Source organism: Pyrgilauda ruficollis, unplaced genomic scaffold (assembly GCF_017590135.1).
Source record: "Pyrgilauda ruficollis isolate IOZ18807 unplaced genomic scaffold, ASM1759013v1 scaffold9, whole genome shotgun sequence".
In the NCBI taxonomy this organism is placed as follows: Eukaryota; Metazoa; Chordata; class Aves; order Passeriformes; family Passeridae; genus Pyrgilauda; species Pyrgilauda ruficollis.
In genome coordinates this window covers 11635726-11653579 of record NW_024531043.1, presented here as the reverse complement: position 1 = coordinate 11653579, position 17854 = coordinate 11635726, and the positions used below count along the sequence as shown (strand labels likewise).

At 38.8% G+C, this 17854-nt stretch overlaps 1 protein-coding gene across 1 annotated transcript in view; it reads right to left on the bottom strand.

Annotated features, from left to right (window-relative positions):
- DNAH10 (dynein axonemal heavy chain 10) overlaps nucleotides 1–17854 on the bottom strand; it is a 48757-nt gene that overhangs the window by 23201 nt on the left and 7702 nt on the right. Inside the window, exons 11-42 of the mRNA XM_041488265.1 lie at nucleotides 17565–17734; nucleotides 16708–16859; nucleotides 16160–16324; nucleotides 15491–15698; nucleotides 15250–15406; nucleotides 13634–14110; nucleotides 13322–13480; nucleotides 12677–12779; nucleotides 12266–12444; nucleotides 11472–11683; nucleotides 11017–11173; nucleotides 10353–10586; nucleotides 10121–10243; nucleotides 9116–9349; nucleotides 8406–8629; nucleotides 7648–7917; nucleotides 7379–7562; nucleotides 6974–7108; nucleotides 6457–6609; nucleotides 5697–5885; nucleotides 5448–5594; nucleotides 4693–4884; nucleotides 4415–4533; nucleotides 4097–4255; nucleotides 3669–3804; nucleotides 3436–3558; nucleotides 3130–3264; nucleotides 2618–2831; nucleotides 2253–2372; nucleotides 1189–1334; nucleotides 626–778; nucleotides 73–333 (exon numbers count right to left, since the gene is read on the bottom strand). Coding sequence (XP_041344199.1) covers nucleotides 73–333; nucleotides 626–778; nucleotides 1189–1334; nucleotides 2253–2372; nucleotides 2618–2831; nucleotides 3130–3264; nucleotides 3436–3558; nucleotides 3669–3804; nucleotides 4097–4255; nucleotides 4415–4533; nucleotides 4693–4884; nucleotides 5448–5594; nucleotides 5697–5885; nucleotides 6457–6609; nucleotides 6974–7108; nucleotides 7379–7562; nucleotides 7648–7917; nucleotides 8406–8629; nucleotides 9116–9349; nucleotides 10121–10243; nucleotides 10353–10586; nucleotides 11017–11173; nucleotides 11472–11683; nucleotides 12266–12444; nucleotides 12677–12779; nucleotides 13322–13480; nucleotides 13634–14110; nucleotides 15250–15406; nucleotides 15491–15698; nucleotides 16160–16324; nucleotides 16708–16859; nucleotides 17565–17734 — 5790 coding nt within the window. The remainder of the gene's footprint in view (nucleotides 1–72; nucleotides 334–625; nucleotides 779–1188; nucleotides 1335–2252; nucleotides 2373–2617; nucleotides 2832–3129; nucleotides 3265–3435; nucleotides 3559–3668; nucleotides 3805–4096; nucleotides 4256–4414; nucleotides 4534–4692; nucleotides 4885–5447; nucleotides 5595–5696; nucleotides 5886–6456; nucleotides 6610–6973; nucleotides 7109–7378; nucleotides 7563–7647; nucleotides 7918–8405; nucleotides 8630–9115; nucleotides 9350–10120; nucleotides 10244–10352; nucleotides 10587–11016; nucleotides 11174–11471; nucleotides 11684–12265; nucleotides 12445–12676; nucleotides 12780–13321; nucleotides 13481–13633; nucleotides 14111–15249; nucleotides 15407–15490; nucleotides 15699–16159; nucleotides 16325–16707; nucleotides 16860–17564; nucleotides 17735–17854) is intronic.

The window sequence follows — 17854 nt, the reverse complement described above, 5'->3', positions numbered from 1 at the left end:
ACAACGTAGAAATAAATGCCTATTTAAAAATGATACACCTGTTGAGTAATCCTTTAAAAACAGTGAAATTACCGCAGTGTGGCCTTTCAGGATGGAGAAGTAGATCAAATTCAGTGATTGCTCAGAAGGAAAAGGGATGTTAAAAACACTGAAGAGTGAGGTGAATCGAGGGTCAACTTCATTCCGACCTCCTCCAGCTTTGCCCATGGCAGCAACAAAACCCAGGTCCCGAAGAAATTTAATGTTCATCTCTTTACCACGATCGTACATGAAACCTTTCTCTAGCAGCAGCTTCAGCAGGGCAATGGGTTGTTGTGTGCCATACTCATCAACCTGCAGGATACACAGGAGTCAGGACACATCAAAGCACAGTACATCACCTCATCAATTACTGCTTTCAGTGTGGGAATATTGGGTACCATTCTCAGGAGAACATTACAGGGACTAAGGGACAATTTGTAAAGCTCTGGCACTGTTTGTGAACACTCATCCCAGTGTCTCCTCTGGGAAAAGTGCCCCTTCTCTGAGACATTATTAAATGCACACTGGACTTGTGATTGGAAGGACCATATCAGTACCACCCTAAATGTTTCTATACTACCTGGCAAAAATAATGACAGCTTACCCTTGGCATATTCATATCATCCATGAACACAAGGAGACGTTTTCCCATGGGAGGGCCAAAACTGTCCTTAGTTCGTTTTTCTACGTTTGTCTCCAGGTTTCTCTGAATGTCCATGGATGTTGTACGAGAAGAGAAGTTAATTACCAGCACCAGCTGCAAACAGGAGATGATAAGAATGGATTCTAACCTGTTTTGCTGGGTTTTTTTTCAATTAGAGTATTCAAAAATATTTTTTATATTAGCTGTCAGACATACAGGAAATGTTGCTCAGGTCCACTACTCACTTGAATTACATGTGACAAAGAAAAGTAAGCCTGCCCATAGCACTTTGACAATATATTTTTACTTTCTATAATTGAGTCTGTACAAGGTAAAAGAGGACAAAACATCTTTGATCTGGAAGGATTTTCAAATCAGTCACACACTTTGGGTCTGGAGGGTGCAGTCACATTACCCTAGTCAATATTGCAACCCACAGACTCAGGCTTCACAATGCAAATTTTACACAAGGGCAAAGAATGAAAATGCAGCTTTAGAAACAGGGCAAAATGCCTCACACGTACATTAAGGTCTTTGTCCAGATTGCTCAGGAAGTTCTGTGTAGTTGCTGTCTTAGATGTACCCGATTCACCTACAAGAACAACCGGGCGTTTCACTTTTACCATCTGTCCCAGTAACCAAGCAGTGCGTGTGGTATCCACTGTGGGCACTGAAAAAGAGCAGGAACACAATCCCTGGCTAAATTAAAATGCACTACAGCTGGGGGATTTATATTTATAGAATAGTGCTGGAACACACTCTCAAGGTATTAACATGCAGTTGCACAAAGATATAATCTGAATTATCAATTCACTAACAATGCTGAAAGAAAATTTTAATTGCTTAACCATCTCTTTTCAGTCTTTGTCATTGGGATCTTTTCTTCCATATATATAGACTAAAAAAGAAGTTATCTTTCATACAGGAGGGCCATGGTTTGGTTAAGCTCCATTTAATCCCCATTTCAAGGATATAATCAGGATTTATTTGGATCATAAGCATTTTCCCAGAACTCTACAGATATGAATTTTTTTCTACATGAATTGCCGGCATTTGGAGCAACTTCAGAGATCATAAATTTATCTCTCATGTCAAGAAGTTAACCTGTGCTTGCTGCAGTATCACTGTATATTAATGTGCCCGAATTTGTCTTTGACTATGAAAAGCACCATTAGGCAATGCTTCAAGTAACAACCAATAGCAGCCCTAAGAATGTAATTTTTATCTACTGAATACCTGAACCACAAGCTGATGTTTTCCTAGAATTTCTGGTAGAGCAAACTGTGAATCTTCTGCTATTCCAGCTTTTAAAAGGCATTATTAGCTTCTAAATAAGCTTTATTGACTGAAAAGTGCTTTCATCCTTTCCTCACTTTTTTACTACACAATGCTGTAAACACCAACTTTATGACTGCTAAATGACTATGAAAGAACTAAAGAAACTGATTTGTGCCATCACAAGAAACTGAACCTGAGCAGATGACCTTCAGCACAGAATAAAGATGTGTCATTTTAAGTTGCCATGCACTCAGTGGTGGCACATTATGAATTAAAAGCACATCATCGCTGTATTTTATCTTATACTCACCTAGAATGTCAAGAAATTTCCTTTCAGGATCATGAATATATTCAGGAACAAGTTGCATCCAAGGTACCCACTTTTTTTGAGATACATCAAAATGGAAGTCATACAAAGTTGACAGCTGACCTGCAAACCATTAAGCAACTGCAAGGTTTTTAGGACACCGAAATATTTCCTAAGAAAACAATCTGATTGAGATGAAAATGAAGGGTAAGATCATAGACCAAGTTGGGCAACACTTTGTTCTATTTACAAGTCATTTAACCCACTAAGTAATAAACCAAAATTCCTCTACTCTAGCACATTCATGAAAACTAACACTTTTGTATTACAGCGAATGGCATTCAGATTAAATTATGACAAGATCCTACCTGGCAGCTCCCCTGGCTTAGCCAGCACGTCCTCACCCTGAACAATAGTCATGCAGGAAATACGTTTAACGTTTTCATCGAATTTAATTCTCCCAGCATCAAGAAGAGAAGCACCTAAGGAGCAATACAAAGCTTCCAAGAAAATACACTCCAGAACATCAGGATTTTCAGGCTGTTCAAGCAGGGCATCCAGCATCACAGTCAACTGCACGGTCTGTTGGAAAAAGGACAAATCTGTAAAGAAAATTGCCCTTTAGATGCATGAAAACTCTTAACAGTTTTCAGCTGATAGCTGGTCTTTTGCTCACACAGGTGGATCTACTGTATGTGTTAAGTTCAGTAGAAGAGCACTGTTAGGTGGTGATTGGTTTGGTGTCTCTGTGTGCTCATCAGTAGGAAACTGGCATTTCAGCAGAGACTCTCCTGTTCTTTCTTTGGGAAGATTTTACTTTCTCCATCATTCTGTTTTCTTCTTAGTTAAACATGTTCAATCTTTACTCTCTGTTTCTTACCATATTTAAATCTGTTTGAGGAATAATTGTCTTCAGCTTTCGCTCCTGTTTGCCATCCACAATTCCCTCTATAATCATATCAATAAGGTAAGGCACGTACTTTTGAAAGAGACGATCTAATTCCACTTTCTCTTCCTAAGGAACACAAAAAAGACAATAATTCAGCTGGAAAGAAAAATTTTGACAGCAGAGCTTCCCATCAATACCTGGCTGACCAGATATGATTGTTCTTGAAGGAATCAATTCTACCAAAGACTGTCTACACAGTTCAATACAAATACTCTGAACAAATGCAGAAATTCCCACCTCATTTTCTCTTCTTTTGACCCACTTCTGCCAGTAGGGCTCATATCTCAGATTTTTAGGATCTACAAAAACCATTCCACAGCGGGATACTGTGGCAGGAGATGCATACTGTAAGTCCCCAACCTATAAAGGAATCATACAAGATAAAGGTAATCAGTAACTGCTTTTCAGGCCTTGAAGCCCCATCTGTATCTAACCCTTCCTGTGTATTAAATGGTACAATCATTTCTTACCTCAAACAGCAGAGCACAGTGTGCCTGAAGCCTAATCCTCTCCCCGTTTGCCAGGGTCAGTAACTTGTTGTCATCCATGACAGAATTCATGTTTTCAACCCACAGAGCATCCACATCTCCATCAAAGAGAATGTACCTGTGTACAAGAGCCATGGGGCACTGACTGATGTCTGATTTTCCTAACATATTTCAGAATTCAGAAGTGTCAACAATGGTGTCATTGTCAGTCCAGGTATTTTGAAGTCTACCATTCACTTTTTATAAATGCATAGTTTCACTGAGACTAGAAATTCACAGGAGACAGAAAGACTTTTGGACATTTTCTATTCATTTAGCATTTGTTTTTTTAAATAGTGCCATATCATTTTTTTTTAATTGCTGTAAACCCCAGGATCTCAAAACCACCACTGTGATTCCTAGCTGCCTACCTTCGCTCTTTCTTGTCAGTGGGTCTGTTGATATCCCGAAAAATGTTTGACAGGACTCCATCTGTCCAGTCTCGTGAGACAGGGTCAAGGATCCCATACAGCTCAATCACACTCATAGCTTTAGGGTTCAGTGTGTAAAGCTTTGTCAATAATCCCAGCCTAAAGATACAGCGAAAACAGCAATAGTAAAATGTCACACTATCATCTCATGTTAACCCAAGCAAATACTCTGGGCAGCTCTTGATTCTGTCATGGCTGGCCAGGGCTGAGTAATACAGACTGTGCTATTTTACAGCCTGGTTCACATTCTACACTCACTTGTTTTGGGCCTGGCACAAGGTTTTAATAACAACTGTCTTGCCGCCTCCAGTAGGTCCAACCACCATTGTAGTGTGACGAGTTAACATTGTCTCATACATCTGAACTACTTTATCCACCTGAAAAATAAACATGGATTCAGTAGATTACTGTCATAACTCTGTGGATAAGTTTAGGTCTATATCAGATAACTTTTCCTGGATCCACTCCAGGGTGCAACAATGCACCTACAACCTCACATTTGCTACAAAACCTCAAGCAATTAACATTTTTTATACCTGGACTGGCAGAACAATATAACCCCGTTCTTCCAGCACTTGTTCTACAGCATCATTAAGGTCAGGGTAGCGGACTCGAGGGCAATCCAGGCCAGGAAACAGGTCAGAGATTAGGCCAAGGAAGAGAGGTACATCTTCAAACACAAACTTAGGAAGATTCATATCTCGCAGAGCTCTCATTAGTACAACATCCTAGACAAAACATAGCAAAATCAATCTTTACCAAATACTTATCAGCTAAAATGAGGTACTTCAGGACTTTAAATCTTTAGAAACTATTGCTCAATTATTTCAGTGCAGCTTTTAGAATGTTTTTTTGTCATCAGTTCCTAGTGGAAACAACAGAGGTTATTTTATATGGATTAAGCATAACTAAGAATAATACACTGCCTTTTTCTACCATGTTAATCAAATGCCAAATGGCTGCAGTGGCCCACACCACAGCTTCCCTGAGCTGGAGCACTCACTGCTCAAAAACCAGTTTTGCTAGTAATCCAGAGATATTCATCTGGCTATTTACATCCTGGACTTAACAAGCAGGAAAATATCTCATTTTCCATAGATTTCCCTACTTTGACTGGAGTTCTATTGGCAGAAAGCACAAAGAAACTCAGTAAGAACAAAGGGAAATAATAAGACAAATAACACCAATGTTCCTATTTCCAAACCAGACAAACTATATCAGATGGAGAAACACATTACATTTCTAATGAAAAAAAGATTATATGCCCAAGGTAACTAAGCAGCAAATCTACCTCATCGAGGTCTGCTGATCCTCTTTTCAATTCTCCAGCCATTACCAACACTGACTTAAGGGCCCGCAGTCCAAAATCATAGTGATGCTGTTTAGAAAGCTGTTCCCTTGCCAACTTGTACAGCACTGTCATCTTTTTGGCAAGGACCTGTTTGATATTTAAATTAAATGATCACAAATGTGGACATTGCTACTGGCCATGCAAACATGAGTGGGTACATGGGTATGGGTAACAATAGAATGTTCTTACCTTTGCTGTAAGGAAGCCTTCAGAAAACAGCATTATTTCACAGATCTGCTGAAGATCTGGTACAATAACAACCACAGGCCTGAAGAGAGCTTTTACAGACTCAGGGAGCTCAGTCCGGCCAGCATAACCAGGATTCATTGTAATGAAAATGCCAATACGGCTATCAAGGGAAATCTCCTGTCCTTCAAACTAAAGGCAGAAGAAAACATTAGAACAATGTGAATCAGGAACTAAAAAAAAATAATACTATTTACTCAAAGAGAAAACCAATAATACTGGGGCACCCACTTAGGACAAAGTGCTAAAATATTTAGCTTTAGAAAGTCATTGTGATACAAACAATGGGATGAATGCACTTTCTTTAAGATATTTTACAAGCCTCAGATTTTCTGTCTGATGTGTTTTAATTCCAATAAGCATCAGTAAATAAAGCCTCAGTAAATAAAGCCTCACAATCCACATCAAGTTAAATTACGGCTGTTCCTCATTACTACTAGACTATTACCCCATTTACTTGCTATTATCCTATTAAGATCACTTTTATCTCACTTCACAAAGGAACCACCTAGCAAAGGATTAGGCAATCAGCAAGGATTTAACATCTTTCAAACCGAAAGTACATACTCAGGAGTTTGAAATGTTCAGCACAAATAAAAAACAGAAGCAGCAGCCCTTTGATCTAATGATGGGGTCTAACCCTGTATCTTGCTCTGAAAACCAAGATTAGCCTTCACAATTACTCCTCTTTTTTAAGGTTTACCTGAAATCTTTTCCACCCATTCATTAAAGCATTTCGGATTGTCTGAATCTGGGAAGAAATGACTGAAAGCACGGAAGCGTCGATGCGATTGAATTCATCAAAGCATCCCCATGCACCACACTGGGCGAGGCCTGAGAAAATTTTACCCATTGCCTAAAAGAAGCAACAAGAAAAACTTCTCAGCAGTGACTATATAAAACATTCAGCATCAAAAAACTTTGGAACACACTAAAATACTTAATGGCAGATAAACCTCTAATAATTACTTGCCAAGTGCAGATTGCCTATCATAAACTTAAACACATACCATACAGTCATAGCTCCCCTGCTTGAAAGGCCTGAAATTCCTTCAGGAATTTATTCAAAATCGACACTTTTTACTAAATTTAATCATCAAACAGCGTGGTATCTCTAAGGGAGATACTTATGTAGAAGTTCAGAGTATGTCCTGATCCTGGGCACCGATAAAGAGCAGAAATTGGCATTTTATCAGAGAACACAGATCTTTAACTCTTACTTTGAAGTCCATGCCTTCTCCACAGTTTGTCACTATGCACAGCAAGCCCAGTGCTTTGGCCAGATCCTTGGTTGTTTCTGTCTTCCCTGTACCTGCTGGCCCTGCTGGTGCTCCTCCCAAAAACATCGACAGAGCCTTTGAAGACAAACCAAAAAGCAAAGCACAGCTTGAATTAGATTTATGCTAGGTTGGTAACAAAACCACAAATGAATCATTGGGTACAAAAAACTTTAAACTTTGTGAACGCCTTCTACATTGTCTTTGCAGCAATGAGGTGAGAAGGATGTCACAACTGATTTCAAACACCTTAGCGTTCACACTGGGACGCAGCAGGCAGAGGCAATAAAACCAGGATGTGCCTAAGTATAACAGGGGCTTGTTAGCACAATGCCCTTGAGGGTGCACCTGTGTGAGGGTGAGGTAGATGCGGTCGGTGAGCGGGGTGATGACGAGCCGCCCGTTGAGCCCCATGTACTCGTAGCCGTAGGAGAAGGCGCCGGTGCACTGCCGCACCATCAGCTCGTCCGGCTCGCGCTCCCAGTAAAACCGCAGCTGGCTCTCCCACTCGAACTCCTGAGCCTGCAGAATGCTGCACACAGAGCTCACGTGAGCCAAAAGGAGGGCAGTACAACTCCCAGATCTGGTGATTGCTCAGGAGGTGAGGTGGTGCTTACCTGTCTCTGACGAATATATCGATGATGTCTCTGGCGTGCACGTCGATGATGAGAACAGTGTTGTATTTTTTCCTGTCATTTTTGCTCAAGGGCGTCATAATGCGGGTAACCAGGTCATCAATTTGCTTATGCATTTTTTTAGCATAAAATTTCATTGCCTGCTTTTCTCCCATTTTCACTTTCCGAAAGACATCCTCTACCTCCCAAGTCCACCACACTTGATTAGCAGCAAGAACCATCATGCCTTGGAAGAGCAACATCCAATCAACCCTATGGAAAACACATACAGTGAGGGAGGCTGAGTTAATGTTTATTTTAAGTAGCTGATCAGGAAAGGAAAAAAAAAAACCCACAACAAAAAAGAGGTTTCTCCTGTACCTGCAACAGCTACAACACAAGCCAAACTTTTCAGAGATATACAGAATTCTATCAAAGTAAGCTGGGGGATTTCAAAAGCCTAGGAAATATTCTGATAGAAAAGCTGTTTGTTCCAGATATAAAATTTCCAAGAGGTATTCATTGTGAGAAAAACTTACTGAACACACAACACCAAAAATAAAACTCAAGATTTAGGAAAATAGATATGAGATTATGCATTCTTCATGGTTGGCTAAAATAGTGCATGTGAATGTATTTGTATCCCTCCACACAGAGAAATACAGACTAAATTGCGCAGGAATTGTAAAATTATGCCTTAACTTTTCTATATCACTAACACATCAGGTTATTTGTGTTATCCTTGGCACTGATTGTTTCACCTGCTTCTGTCTTCACAATATCGAAAAATGGCTTCCTTGGTGAGGCGTCGGTTGGTCCGTCTCATTTCCTCCAGCACTACTGTCATCCAGTTCTCCACTCTGCCCACAGCAGGGACATCCTGCCGGAACCCCATCACCTCCCCCTCAGCTGAGATCATGGCTGTGGCAATCTTCTCATCATTGTCACCATCCCTGAACCTCAGCGAGGCTACATTATCAAACATCTGAAATGCACCAAGAAAGAAATTCACCGGCATTTTAGAAACAAAGCCTCCAAATGTAAGTGTATGCAGCCCCAGCTCTCCTCCAGAGAGATGGATCTGACTCCTAAGTAAACAAACACAAATGCTGATGTATAGCCCAGCAGCAGAACTGCAGAATAACAAATAATCAGGCCCAAATTACATTGATTTTTTTTTCCTAGAAAATAAGAGCTAAGAGGAGCTACAATCTATGAGGGAAGTTCTTTAATGAAAGATCACTGGTGTATCTTGAATGTTCCTCTCCATAATTGCTACCAATCAGTGTGAGAGGCAGCAGAGACTGTGCAGATTTGATCTGGTTATTTAGAAGCTTCTCTAAGATGCTGCCAAGATTCTCCTTGTATGCAAAAAATATTAATGCATCCTTATGAGCATATACAGTACAGTCTGTTAAACTTTTTAAAGCATCTAAAAGCACAAGGCACTGTGGAAAGCCAGACATTGTACCTTTATCATGTGCTCCTGTACACAAAGTGCACTGCTGCTGCCAAGGATACTGAGCAACTCATCATCAGATATAAAGAAAAATCTCGGGAAAGCATTTCTCTTGGAATCCAAATAATCGTTCAAGCTCTTCTGGCATTTCTCCAGCACATTGTTTATATGGTGGAGGTCTGACAGACGATTTGGGACTTCACAGCAATTTTTTATTATCGGGTCTTTTACAGTTTCTTCCATTATCTATACAGGGAGAAAAGGGAGTTTAGAAAATGTTGAACAGCAATAGGTTATAATAAATTATATTTAATTAATGACAAAGCAGGCAAACAGCACAAGCAGTACAGGTCCTTATAGAAGTGAATCAAAGGTTTTGAAATGGTTTTGTGGTGCTGCAGTGCTGTATGAAAACATGAAGGTAGTGTGTTTATGGAGATACAATTGTAAAAGCAAGTGTAAGCCAAAACAAGCCTGTATCCCCAATCAGGGGATACAGCTTAAGCACATACCTGACTCTGCTCCTGTACACAACGGTACTTCAAGGAGTGATCAAACATCATATTTCAAAATCACAGTACTCTCTCAATTTTGCACATGGGAAAGTAAGTAAGCCATATTCATACCAGGAATATGTGTCCAGTATGGGAACAGTGGCACGAAGCAGGAAAGCCTTTTTAGCATGACCAGAGGTCCTCAAACAACAGGAACACATCTAAGCTTCTTCTTATCAAGGTAAAAGTAAAAAGTTGTAAACAATTGAAGGAAAAGGAGATTCTGCCTACTCCATGCTGCCAGCCAAAGATCTCACATCTGCCCATCTTAGCTAAATCAGGAGAAGTCTTCTGGTTATGTCAGATGTGAAGTAAACCAGAAAATTCCTGGGTTCCCTAATCTCATATTCAATTAATTATAGCACATCATTCTCAGTATTATACATGTCACAAAAGACTATAAGTAACAATGGAACTGGAAGTAAAATGTACTAAATATGCTGATCACAAGTCAGTTACTTGCCTGTTTAAACATTTGGTCTACACGGTCAAATATCTTGACTTCTTCTGGAAGCTGTGATCTGATATCTCCAGAAACAAAAATGCTCTCCAGGTACATCCATTTTCTCTGAACTGATACCCAGATCTATGAATCAAATGTTACCATCAGACCATCAGAGGAAACAGAAATACAATGGAAAATTTGGATTACAAATAATAAACATTAATTATTTAGTCCAGCATTTTCCTCCTACCTCGCTTACTTCACTAATCAATGACAGAGTTTTTTCCCATTTTTGAGCAGTTGAAAGAAAAGGACCCACAAAGCGACTGCCCAAAACACTCTGAAGATTGACATTGTTGTCATCAAGAGTCTCTAAAATTTCCTCTACAGATCCCAGAATAAAGCCTCGTGTCTCGGTGCCTTTGGTGTACACTTCTACAGGGAATTTCATATTTTCCCACGTTTCTATTATTTCCTTAATTCCCTGCAAGTGAACAGAAAAAGATGCATATTTCAGTCTTCAAAAACTGGAGGTCTATAATCTTAGCAAAAAAATGAAACAGCTAATCCAGCTAAATTTTTGCTGATTTTCTAACTCTGGTTTATAAAGAAGCAATCTATTTCAAAGAATGATAGCAAGAGAATTGATCCTTCTTCAGATCCATTTTCATAGGACAAACTTTCTTACTGTAATCATAGAATCCAATATGCTGCTGCCAAACCCATTTCTGCAAGGATCCTGTGCCAGTAGGAGCTCATTAACAGAGCTATAAATCCTAGCTCGTGTACCTCAGGGCAGCTCCCTGAAGATGGACAAACTTGCAGTCATGCCAATTTAAAAATCTTCAATAAAATTGATTGTTGTCATCTTTGTCTTTCTAGTTTTACTATGATTCTATAATCCAATACATTACCTTCTCAATGCCAAGTTCTTTAATAGCAGTTCCAACTATATCACTGATAACTACGGTGTGTTTGTGAAGTTCCATGGCAAACATATTTTCCAAAGTGAATGTTTCTGTTTTCATTTCAAACCTTGTTCCTGTTTTCTCCATAAGGTCTTCCCAATGCCTGTTTTAAATTGACATATCAGTTTAACACCATAATACAGTAAAAAACAAAAACAACTGTAACATATAATAATGAACTTATGTTTAGTATTCTGCTGTTTAAATAAGAACTACTAGTCTGAATAAATAAATTATCCCAGTCATTGCAGCACCTTTCATGCTATTACACAAGTTCACTAGGCAGAAATCAATTTCCAAGCTCCAGGACATGGCATGACCCCCAGTAATGGAAACTGAAAATTCTAACAAAACACATCAAATACTTCTATATATAGGGATATAAATAAATCAAAACAAACCTTTCTCTTAAAGCTTCATTTTTTAAATCAAGCAGCAAAGGAATGGAGTTTAGAAAAGCCTTCAGTTTTTTATCCAGTTGCTTACATATTGCCATACCACGCACTTGTCTGGGCAGCTTCCGAACAGCTTTCAGAAATCCTTCGGTTCCATCCTGAAGAACCTTGACATTGAGGTTTATCCAGAGTGTCTGAGACCATTTCTCTTTAGCTGCCTGCAAACAAGGACATTAAGAAGGGGGAAAAAATCAAATTACTTTTAGTTTTGACCCTCAAAACGTAATGGTATTAACATTTTACAAACACAGGGAGAGACAAGTTAATGTCTGAGACAGATTCATAGCCAAACACAATCACTTGCATAAAAAATAGTAAAAAGGTAATATGGAGAATAGGACCATAATTTACAGGGCATTTAAATTTTGGAAAAATAAAACTTCTTAACAAATAGTTAAAGCCTGAGATACCCACTGTCACCTGCACACATCCTATATCCAAAAGTAGCTTCACTGAACTGATCAGGAACCATGTGCAGTAAAATGCCATTCAACAATTATTAGAGGCTGGAAGAAGTCTGTTCCCATCTGATGAGAGGATTTGTTTGGTCCACCATGGAGACACTGATAGTGCTGGACTAACGATATTAAATTCATTTCACAGGGCATAGATTATTTCATGCAAAGGTTTCAGAGTTGACAGGAGCCAGGGGGCAATGCACCCCTTCTTTTGTCCCCATCTTTGCTGTGTGTCTGTGCATGGACAGGTGTGTGTCCCTGCAGGCTCAATGTGACACTCACTTTTTGTTCTGCATAAATGTCATAGACTTGCTTCATAGCTTTTGCATCTTGCTGGGCTTTTATTAAGTTTGGGTACACTGTTCCTGGCAAGCCCAGAAGTTTCTCAGCACTGCCCAGTTCCCGCTGCCTTTCTTCCAATTTCTCTAATTCTTTTTCAAACATAGCCATGAGTTCTAGTCCTGAAAAAGGAGAGGGATTTTTCCAGATAAATCATCACAGGGATCATCATGGGAAATAAGACAGAATTTGCATATAGTCTGTGGATGTTCCAGAACTAAAAATGTTCACATTCCCAGCTGATGAGTTTGTATATTAATAATGAAAGCATAATTTTCTTGTTTTACATAAAATTTGAATTGTCCAAAGACTAATATTTTCAAAACATCACTTCACACACATTAGTTCATTTACCTTTATCAAGGTCATCCTCAACAACACCAGGCCCCTCAGTCAAGAGTTTCTGTAAAAAATCTTCTGTCTCTTTGCTGTAGTCTGCAATTTGTTGCTCTGTCACCTAAAAAGAACATCATCTAAACAGTTCTATTAAATAGTTTCCATTTCTAATTGTTTTCTGTACTAATTACAAGTATTACCTTTATGAATGCTTCTTTTACACCTCCTTTACAATCTAGGTTGCGAGTGATTTCTGCTGCTTCCATAAGGAGAGTCTCCCACACTTCCCTAAGACTGTCAGACATCTCTTGCTCTTCTTCAGGTACCTAAAACAAAACAAGTAGCACCTCTCACAAGACACAAATAGACACACACTTTCACAAGAAAGTGAGGAATATGTGCTCACATTACAAATTTGCAAAACACAAAACCAATACTGAAGTGACCTTAATCAGATTTAAACACATGCCATATGTCCATTTTAAAGTGGGCATAGTGATTTGAGAAAGGAGTAGGGACTACAGAGTCTCCAGACATCCCTTCAAACCTCAACAACACTGTAATTCTGTAACACATCTTAAAAGGAAAACATTTCTTCATTCACGGGTGAGGCATTCATGCCTTTAGCTCAGATCTGAAAGGTTTGATGAGACATGCACTTACTGGAATATTGTACAATGCAAGAGTTCTGTATCTCTCCCCAATGTCCAAGTATCTCAGCTCCACCTCAACAGCAATGTCTCTGATCACTCCAAATGCACTCAGGACAACTCTGAGATCATCCAGGGTTTCAGAGGGTCTATTCAGATTCTCTGATAATTTCTGTAAAAGGTAAAGACCCTTTCCAGAATCAACACTGAGAAAGCAATTGTCAGAATTACAATAATGAGTCAAACACAAAACACAAATAATACGCCAGATTCATTTCTTAGTCTGTGTGAAAAAGATAACAAAAAAAACAAACTGAAAACCTACCTGAATCTCATCTTGAAGGCTGAAGAGTTCCTCCCTTGCTAATTTATTAAGTAACTTCCCAAGTGACATCATCCAGCTTTTAGCATTCTCCTGCACTCCAGAGGCTAAAGGAGCCAGCTGAAGCCTGATAAATTGTTCATCTTTAATCAAGGGACATTGAGTCACTTCCTGAGCTACCTTCATATAGAACTGCAAGTGCTCATCAAAGACAACATAGCGAGGCTTTTCTGCAGCTAAACGGTCCAGGACTGCGCCTTTGTCTGCTTTCCACAGCAGGTCATACTTATTCCATTGGTTCAAACACTTCCTGAGAGATGCCAGGAGGTTTTGGACATTCTGAGTGATGAGAACAGCCTGTTCAATTACCAGAGGGCTCTGGGAGACATCACTGTAAAAGCTGAAAGTGACAACTTCATCCACCCTGACGTGCTGAGGAGGGCACTCAATACACGTACCGTGCATCCATCGTATGAAGTGCTGGAGAGGTTTAAAGACAGGGTCAAAAAACAGTTACCTTGTTGAATCATGTTATTTAAATCATTCATAGAATCAGCTGGGTTGAAAAGCCCTCTAAGATCACTGAGTCCAAGCAGTCCAGCACTGTTAAGTCACCCACTAAAGCATACATGCCCTCATGTGCCACATCTACACATCCTCCAGGAATGGTGACTCCAGCACCTCCCTGGGCAGCCTGTTCCAATGCTTTCTTCCCTTTCAGTGAAGGAGTTCACCATTATTTAGTACACAAAGTAGGAAGTGGTATCAATTTCTCAAATCAATTGTTTTTCTGACAGCAAAAAAAGATCACACTTTCCCATCAACTTGAGAAGAGTTCATTTCATCCTAACAAAACTTTTCCATGCATTACTCAATCTGCTTCTAAAATCTCTTCTGATTATAGCATGACAGAGAGGAAAAGGTATTGGCTCAAACAGTCTGAATGCAGCAGTAGAGAACAACAGCAAACCTGAGCACAAAAAGCACATTTAAACGAAATTTATTCATTTAAGGTGACATCTGGAATCATTTGTCCATCAGCAGAGGGCAGGAACACTGTCACATTATTTGGCTTCTTTTCAGGAAAGCAGTTCAGTGTAAAACTATTTATGCAGGAAAATATTGTTACATCATTGCCAGTTAAGTTAGATAGCTAATCTAGGTATTTGCTGTCCTAGATGCCTTTCTCCAACATTTTCTGAACTGTTTTTTTCTGCTGCTTCTAATGTAATGTAATGTAGAGGAGGCCACTCATGTTCCTTATTCCACCAGCTTATTCATACATCAGAAAGCAACATCTGCAGTGCAATATGAGAAGTACTTCCTTCTGATATATGCTGATTTATAGAACCAAATCATGTCCTTACACTGCCAAAACTGCTAAAAAGTCATCAACAATTTTACCTAAGTGAAATTCGTATGGATTTTTTTTTCCTTGATCATCAGTTTGTAAAATTAGGACAGTCTGTACAATTAGAACAATATACTGGATATTTTGATTTCAAGATAAAGCAATATGAACCTCCCCTTTGACACTTATGCTTACACAAGCATAAAGTAAGTTCATTATAATCACAAGCAAACTCTGGAAACAAAAAGAAATCTTTATCAAAAATCACCTTAGTGATCTCAACACAGTCTTGGATACATTGCATAGTCATTTTTTCAATCTCACTGGCATTAGGTTGCAGGGTTATCTCAGGAACAGATAAAACAGCTTCTATTTGTAACAGTGGCACATTTGCAAGAACAGTTGCATTAAAAGCCTGTAAATTCCTGAGAAAGGAAAAAACCAGCATCAAAGATAGAAATAATCAGGTGCTGCCCCCAAGAAAATGCCCCTAGAAACGATTCACTTACTTCACAATTAACTGTATCAACACCTGATAAATCCTATTTTCCCAATATGCATAATAGGAAGCTAATTTTGGAGATTTGCCACTGTCTGTATAGGCAACTCGTCTTTCCACTTCTATTAGCAATTGTGGAATTGCAGAATACTTTCTAACCAGTTGTTCCACATCTTTTGCTTGCTCACACTTAACATAGTCAAAAAATTCTTTTGCTTCTGCAAGAGATACAAAAACTGGCATTATTAACTGCAAAAGATCTAACAGTTTTATACACTGGAATAATTACCTGAGTTTTATTTGTGAACATGAAACTGATCTTATATAATGATAAAAATATCTTAACTTGTTAATGCTTAATTTATTAATATTTCATCCCTCTTAAATATGGATTTTAATTGGATTCAATTATTTAATAGCAACTTTTTTACAACTATGAAGTGTTGATAGAAATTTGATCCATCACCCACTCAAGTGACAGAGAGATCTGGCAGACAACCAGCTTGCTGCCATTTCCATCTGAGGAAACCAGTTCCATCCTGTGTTACACCCTGAATTACTACTATAACCAGTTTTGGTAACAATATCAAGGGTTGATCTTAGGAACTAAAACCACAAAGTAGCAGACAGAGGAAAATAGAACATCAGAGAGCTTGGAAATGAAAATACAGAGACTTACCAGGACGTTTGTCACCATTTTTTGAATGTGGAAACTTAAAGAGATTTGTTGATTCTATGGACCAAAGTTTGCTGCTTATGTCTTCAGAAATATGATGAACCTGATGGACAAGTAACTCTAATCTCCCAATGGTTTGTGTACATTGGACAATAAATTCACCAATACCTTGAAATAAATCAGAACCATTTGTTATCTCTTTAACAAGTATTTCATCAATGCATCAAAATGGCCACAACCAGACATGTTTTATCTCTAAGAATGACCCAAGGTTCTGCAAAATCATAGATTAGATGTTTTCTCAGCTAATCCTTCATCTTGCTCCCTTACAGCTTTTAGCTAAGGGTTTCTAACCATCTCCACTGTTTTAAATATAATAAAAACACAAGAAATATCTCCTGGATCAGAGTTTGTCTAACCTGCTATTCTGCCCCTCTGGCAAGAGGATGGATCATATGTTCTGCCATTATAAAAATAGACTGCAGAACTGAGGAGATTTTTTGAACTAAAAATAAACATCTAAGGCCATTTTAAAGCAGTATCTCCATTACCTACGGACTTCCACGTGAGTCTTTTGTGTCCTGCTTTCAATATTCTCCAGAGTTCTTTGACATAGTGATCAAGAAGTTTGGTTTCTGCTTCATTCATCATCTCCATTAATTTGTGATAGCGACTCAGCATGATTTTCAATTTATTTGTGTACCTAAGGAATGTAAGAAACAAAAAACCAAAACACAAAAATTATGATTTTCTGGAAAAATAGCTACAAACTCCATCAAAGAGCAGAGAACTCCCATTGCTCTATTCAGACTTCCATATAATGCAAAATTTGCAGAACTAACCAGTGAATATGTATTGATTATAAAAGTAATTTATTTCCCACTAAAAACAAAGAAAAGTTTTATATGGTTCCAACAGTAGTTGGACAAACCTCTCCTGCCCCATCTCAGAACGTTATGGAGACAGCCCCAGTTTGCAGTGCATTAGTGAACTGAACAGGTGAACTTTAAAATCCATTTAGGAACTTATTGGCACATCTGTGTGCTAAATGTCTGTGATAATTTGGACACAACTGACTTATCCAAGGCTGTACAGGAAGAATGCAACAGTGTGTTTAAATGAGCTGAAATCTAAAAGTCAGAAACAATTATTTTGCAAATTATTTTCCTCTCAGGTTTGGACAAGGTGTTAATTTGTATAACAGTCCTAAGAATAAAGGATGCAAAGAGTGCCAGAGAAAAGCTTATCGGTGCAACATGGCCATTAGAAATTGTATCCTTAAAAAAAAGAATCACTAAGGGGTCTCATGTTTCCAAAATGTGATGACTCAGGGCCTGTTCCTGGAGTGAAATCCCATGAAAGGCAGCCATAAGCCTGTATGTGAGCAGATATTCTCTTACAGCCTTACCTAAGGTATTTGTCTTCCTGTAATGCCACGTATCTTGCCATTTCTGGGACTGGCAGCCCTAGCTGCTCCATGTATTTGGTTTCAGTGATAATCTCTTGGATTTCAGGAGAAAAATTCAGAGCAAAGCGGACACTTTTCCTGATGGTGACAGGCTCGTCTGTTGCAGAGCTCTACAACACAAGAAAGCAGCAGAAAAGAGAGGAGCAATAAATTTACATTACAAGGGAAAGATGAACTTTTGAAGATATTTGACAAGGCAGAATGTAAAAGTCAGAATGACTGACATTCAC